Genomic DNA, 6,507 nt, shown 5'->3' on the forward strand with positions numbered 1-6,507 from the left:
CTTGAGTGGCCTCTGGGCCTTGATAAGTGGTTATTCCTTTGTAAAAAAAAAAATAAAATCGATGAAAATAAGCTTTGAAATTCAATTTCATTTTGTCCTCATTATTCACTGTCAAATCCGTAGTTATGCTGCCGTTATTTGGTATTGGTAGATTTTTAATATTTGCAGCAACTTTTGATTCACAGGTACTAAAATAGATTTACGAGAAAATAAAGAGGCAATTGGTGGCTTAGCCGCGCAGGGATTATCACCAATCAAAAGAGAACAAGGAATGAAGATGGCTAACAAGGTGCGGGCTGTGAAATACATGGAATGTTCGGCACTCACGCAGAGAGGACTCAAACAAGTAAGAACAACTTTATATGAATAAAACAGTCGATATATGTGTGTTTATCTGTGTGTAAATATTTAACTGATAGACTTTTAAACTACAGGGCACATAACATTGAAATTAACAGGAAATAGTAATCATACACCAAGGATAGTTTATAACAAATGAAATCTTTGTTTGGATGGATGAATATGGTGTACAGAAATATGTTGACAAGTTGAAATGTAAAATGTTCATTTGAACTTGCCGACATATTTTTCTAACTTTTGCACATCCAAAAATTCATTCATAGCTTGAAGTGGTTTAATTTTAAATCTTTATTATCTATCTGTGTATATCTCAAATGGTAGGGAATGCGGCTGGAATGCTAAATGTTTTGGTTTTTGAATCTAGCTAATGGCATCCAAGTTATTTTTGTTTTCAAATCAGTATTATATATATATATATATATATATATATATATATATATATATATATATATATATATATAATATTCAATAGAGAATTGACTCTGTAATAATACTGCTCGGCAAGGCCGGACACCTCTCACTAGTTAACAAATAAATGTCTCATACCATACATTCATAATTTTATAAACTTGCGAATTTAACATTAATTTGTATTATTCCAAGTTTAGATTCTTTTTCAGAATTACACCTAGTTAAAAAAAAAAAAAATAAAATAATAATAATAATACAGAAAAATATTTGATATATATACTCACCATGGAATGAAGATATATTCCAATAATCATGTAAACTGATCAAGTATGATTTTTTTTAAAATAAATTCAAATTTTACAGTTTTTAGGGATTATTTTACAAACAAAATCTGCATGGTTGAATTGTTGCCCTTTAATTTTGACAAAATTTAAAACAATACAACAACTCTCTTCCCTCGTCTTGTTTCCTCATAAAATTTGATTTTTTTAATTAAAAAAAATCATACTTGATCAATTTATGATTTTTAGAATATGACATCCTCATTCCATGATGAGTATGTACATCATGAAAATTCTTTTTGTATTTTTGTTTTTTTAAACTAAGTATAATTTTAAATCAAAACTCAAAGTTTTATACAAATATTCAGTTGTAAGCATTCAAAAAAAAAAAAAAATCCAAAACTTTTCTGTCTACATCTCTGTCATGGCACCATATATATTATATAGCCTCAATATGGAAGGTTCTTTTTATAATTTTTTTTTTTGTATTATTGATTCTTAATTTTATCGTTTCTATAAAAGAGAGCTTTTTTATATATCATTCATAAAATATTAAACATTTACATCCTCAGGATGATGATGATGATGATAAACTACATCAAATAGAATTATTTCTTTAATATGGATCATTAGCAAAAGGTCTATACTTTTGAACTTAATCATGAAATATGTTCAAACAACGTAATTCAGCCCAGGTATCTTGTCGAACTCTGGAATCTTTCTGTCAGACATGGGAATATGCACAGAATTTCGAATGAAAACCCATGAGGGTAGCATGCTCTCATTCCATCAGTCATGACTGGGTAGAAATCTTAACTAAATCACAATTCTTAGCATCACACACACTGAGGATTGGACTTCAATTGCTAGAAGGGTATCACTTAGGATTGAATTTGCCTAGTACTTTATCCGTTACGCCATGGATCCTTGAAGACGGTCAGAGGTTATACTGACTGAATAATCCTAATAATCCAGATTTATCAAAAATTGTGAGATTCCAATTTCCATGCAAATTAATTATTTCAGTATGCGAATGATATGATGGATGTATAATGTAAGTCTTAAAAACAAGCTTAGATCTGATGACCTCAGAGGAAGATTAAATCTGAACACTGTAGAGAGATGTGTGCAGAACAAGAGACATTGTTTGTTTAGTCACATTGAAAGAATGGATGAGGGTTCTTGGATTAGTAGATGTAGAACAGTTGAGGTAACAAGGTCAGTTGATGAGGGGAAGGCCAAGGAAAACATGGGAGGAATTGATAAGGATGGCCTTGAAAGAGACATAAATAAAGACATGGCCAGAAATAGGTTAGTTTGAAAGTCAATTTTTAAAAACCATCGAACATACACGCGCGCGCAAACGTGTAAAACTGATATTAAACCCAATACGATAACGAAACTTAACCCTTTCATTCATTCTTTTTTGCGGACTGTTATCCTCATCTTCAGAGTTATTCTAGTTTTACCACGTTTCGACTAACTTATCCTCTGGCCTTCTTCAGCTGATTAACTACGACAGAATAGGAACGCTGAGTCTTGTAACCTTATCCCCAGTAATTACTTCCTTCAAGGGTTGTTATCATCATGTTTTGGCCAACTAATCCTTTGGTCTGCTTGGGTAGGATTGAAATTGCTATCTTAAAGCAATGCTCATCTGAAACCATAGAGACTCAACACCTCCATCCACTGTGCCAATAATGAAACTGCATTTCAAAAGATTCCAAAAATAAAAAACAAAAAAATTAACTCTTTCAGTTTGGTTCTTTTTATTTTTTTCTTTAATTTTAGTTTTAATGAATATAAATGTTCTGGCTCTTATCTATTTATCCTCTTTGTTGTTTTTTTTCAAACTTCAGGTGTTTGAGGAAGCAGTCCGAGCAGTGTTGCAACCCCAGCCGCCCCGAAAAATAAGAAACAAGTGTCAGCTTCTGTAATAACATTTTGTTTTCATCATCCAAATTATCGCTCATCATCTTGTAATCTGAAATTCGGTGACAGGACTGATCAACTGAACTACTACTCAGTTCTCTACTTACACGACCAGCAAGCGGCCATTGCTTGAATGACACACACAAAAAAAAACAATAAAAATAAAGGCTGTTGTTGTCGTTGCCTTGGCAGCCATTTTGGAAATGAACTGCATTGGCGGCTATCTTGAAACTTTTTTCACTCCTGAGAATGCAGTTTGGTTATTGCATATGGACAGTCCAGCCTGGGGACGCGTGGACATATCATGGTGTGAGTGTGTTGTTGCCACCCAAGTTTCTGTGCTTTCTTCTTGCACCATTTTTGAGTGCAGGCAGTTAGTCAGTAACTGGACAGTAACAAAAATTATATACAAATTAATAATTTTGATAACGCTACTAATAATGCTCCTTTTTGAAGCAGTGTCTGCTGCTTCAGGTTTTATTTTTATTCATGAAAATCGGAAGACCCACATCAGCTGTGGTCATTATGTTTATTTTTATTTTTTTCTCCAAATGAATATTTATACTCGATATTTACACCTGGATATGTTTGGGTTTCCCCCTCCCCCCCTTTTTTTTCCTTTTTATTCTTTAATATAACTTGACTGATTACCCAGCCATTTTTATTTTTATTTTTTGAGTATATATTATGGCACAATACAATGTGCTTCGTACATCTTCCCTCTGGGATTTTGAAATTACATTATGTGAGCAGCACAAAAAAAAGACAAAATCACCCTAACAAACAACAAACCCCACAATTTTTTTGCTTGACTGCTGCTGCTGGTACGTTTACAACATAAGTGTCTGGTCTGCTGATGTCAGTTTCCTCTACCCGCATCTGATATACATACATCCACCCTTATTTCCATCCCTTTCTACCTCTGTCTCTCTTTCTATATCTCTCTCTTTCTCTCTCTAGCCAATCTACCCATCAATTTTGCTTGTATTTTTGATGCATTAAACTCATTTCATTTTTTGATCGGCAGATTGTTTTTCTCTCTCTGAAAATTCCTCTTGCTTCAAATTATTGAGTTTGTTTCGACTGCCAATTGTAAAGCTTATAATATATTTTTCAAATTGATATTCAAATTATTTATAAAAACTATAAATCCAAGAGGACAGGCATTTTTTATTCAATGCAAACAAATCTGAATGATAGTTTTACTCTTTTTTCTTCTTCCATCTTCTCCCCTCTCCCCCGTCTACTTCCCCTCTTCATCGGGTTGACTAACGCTCTTGTAAAAACATGAAATTATTTCTTCTCAACAAATATAATTTTACTTTATTTATTTTTTTTTTTCAGGCAGATTTTTATTATCATCTATTGTTAAGGAAAATATTTAGCTTTCTAAAATAGATATATTTTAGATAATTTTTTAACCAGCAAAAAAAAGTTTGTTTTTTTTTTTTTTCGATATTCTAGATAACTACATATTCTAGATCTTAAACAGACTAATTGGTAATCTTGCAATATAGTTAACAGCTGAGAAATCAAAAAAATATCCACAACAAATAACTTTTACCAAACACATTAAAATTTGATTTTCTACCAACATGTATAATTTTAGTGTGTGAAAACTGATCGTATCTTTAGGGTTTTTTTTATTATTAATTTCGCTTATTTGAACAGTTGGATTAGTGTATGTATTTTTTTTAAGTCTGAAATTAATACCCCCTCCCTCCTCCCCCCTCCAAAAAAAAAAAATTACACCATCAACTCATATTCAGATAAGTGAAGTTAACAGTAACAAATTTAGAGATAATAAACTTTATGATCAGTTTCGACACTTAAAAATTTCAGTTGAAACTAAAATTTTAATGCATTTGGCAAAAGTTATTTATTGTATTTTATTATTCTCAGTTGTTAACTATAGTGTTTGATTACCAGCAAATTATTTATTGAATAAAAATTTGTTTATCGATTTTTATTTTTAATAATTAGAAAATAGTTCAAGGTAAGAAATTAATGAATCTATTTATACTCTATTTGAGATAGATATTTCTTTTATTCAATGAATTTCATGAATTTTTTTTTATATTAAAAAATCAAGAGGTTCGTAGTGGTTGCATTTACAGGTGTTTCAGGCGTACAGACTATTTTTTTTTTTTTTGTTTCAAATAAAAAGTGAGAAAAGATTTCAACAGGAAATATAAAACATTTTACTGCTTCTATTTTTTACTAATATTCTGTTGCAGTTTATTAATCGGATATCTGCGTACCACATATAAGGATCCTTCATTTTAATCTTTTGTTTTTATCAATCTCCATTTTTCTTTCTAAAAACTAAAATGACTATCACACCTGCAAACACATATTCAGTTTGAAGAACTGAAGCAACACACAACAAACAAGCAATTAGCCACAATATTATTCCTACTCTTTCTTTTATTTTTCAAACTTTTTCCTATTTCCTCTTATTTTTCTATTAATCTGACTAACTATGGGTGTATGCAGTTTAAATATGCATAAGGCTGACTATCTAAGCTTGTACAATCTTCTGTCGACTCTTTTAAAGAAAAAAATTAAAAAAAACAAAAAACAACAAAACCTAACTGCCGCACATTTATGGATTATGGAAGACTGAGAAAAGCTAAAATGTAAAGTTGACAATAAATTCTAAATCCCTGTCATTTATTTTCAATGGTTCTGTTTAATTTTTTTAAACAACAAAAAAAAAAAAAGGAAATGTTTTAAAAGAATAAAAGACAATTCAGTGTGAGATCATTTTCTCTATTTCTTTTCTTTCTCTTTAAAAAAATACAAAAACAAACAAAACGCATTTATTTTTTCTTCTAATTATATTTAACCAATATGAAAATATTTTTTTGTTTTCATTTTTTTTTTCATGTATTTAAAAAATTGTGAAAAACATTTGATTTTAGTTGGATACACAAATATAAACTAAATGCCAAAAGAGGAATCCTAAATCCAGTGTTGCTGTTAAAAACAAAAAGGAACAATTATTATTTTTTTTTTTTTGTGAAAAAAATTTTTTTTCTAAATATTTTCTTTATTTGTTTTAAGATGTTTGTCTTCATTCTAAGAATTATCTTTAAAATTGCTTTTGTTTTTATCAGCATCATCTTCTTTGGGAAAGCATAGAAAGAAATAAGAAAAAAAAACAACCCCAAAACAAACTGACCTTGTCATGAGGAAAAAAAAAGCCTTGTGTTAGAGACTTCTTAGTAGAGCGACAACAACACAAGTTGTAAACATGGCGTCTCCTTTAATAAAGTAAATATTTGAATAAAAGAAAGATTGATTTAAATCAAATAGCACCAACTTTTTGTTGTCATTTTATTTTCCATTCACATTTTTTCTTTTGTTAAATATTCAACTAGCTGTCCTTACTGACTACTGTCCTTGCTCAAGAATTTTACTTTCATTTTGTTTTCACGTTTTTTTTTTTTTTGTTTTTTTTTACTATGCTTTTTTTATTTATTTATTTTTTTGTTTTACTAAGTTTTTTTTTTTTTTAACA

The 6,507-nt window shown here is 29.9% G+C and overlaps 1 protein-coding gene across 3 annotated transcripts in view; it reads left to right on the forward strand.

Moving 5' to 3' along the window:
• Window positions 1-5,745, forward strand: part of LOC145293111 (ras-related C3 botulinum toxin substrate 2-like) — a 229,951-nt gene extending 224,206 nt beyond the window's left edge. For 2 of the 3 annotated variants that reach the window (XM_080139491.1, XM_080139492.1), the window contains 2 exons: window positions 186-346; window positions 2,912-5,660. In XM_080139491.1, the coding sequence (XP_079995617.1) occupies window positions 186-346; window positions 2,912-2,989 (239 nt within the window). In that variant the 3' untranslated portion in view covers window positions 2,990-5,660. Of the gene's footprint in view, window positions 1-185; window positions 347-2,911 lie in introns of all 3 variants that reach the window. The other variant, XM_080139490.1, reaches the window with a different exon arrangement.
• The last annotated feature ends 762 nt before the right edge of the window (window positions 5,746-6,507 follow it).

The sequence above is a fragment of the Euprymna scolopes genome, chromosome 14 (genome assembly GCF_053919585.1).
Source record: "Euprymna scolopes isolate OS-2025 chromosome 14, ASM5391958v1, whole genome shotgun sequence".
Taxonomy (NCBI): domain Eukaryota; kingdom Metazoa; phylum Mollusca; class Cephalopoda; order Sepiida; family Sepiolidae; genus Euprymna; species Euprymna scolopes.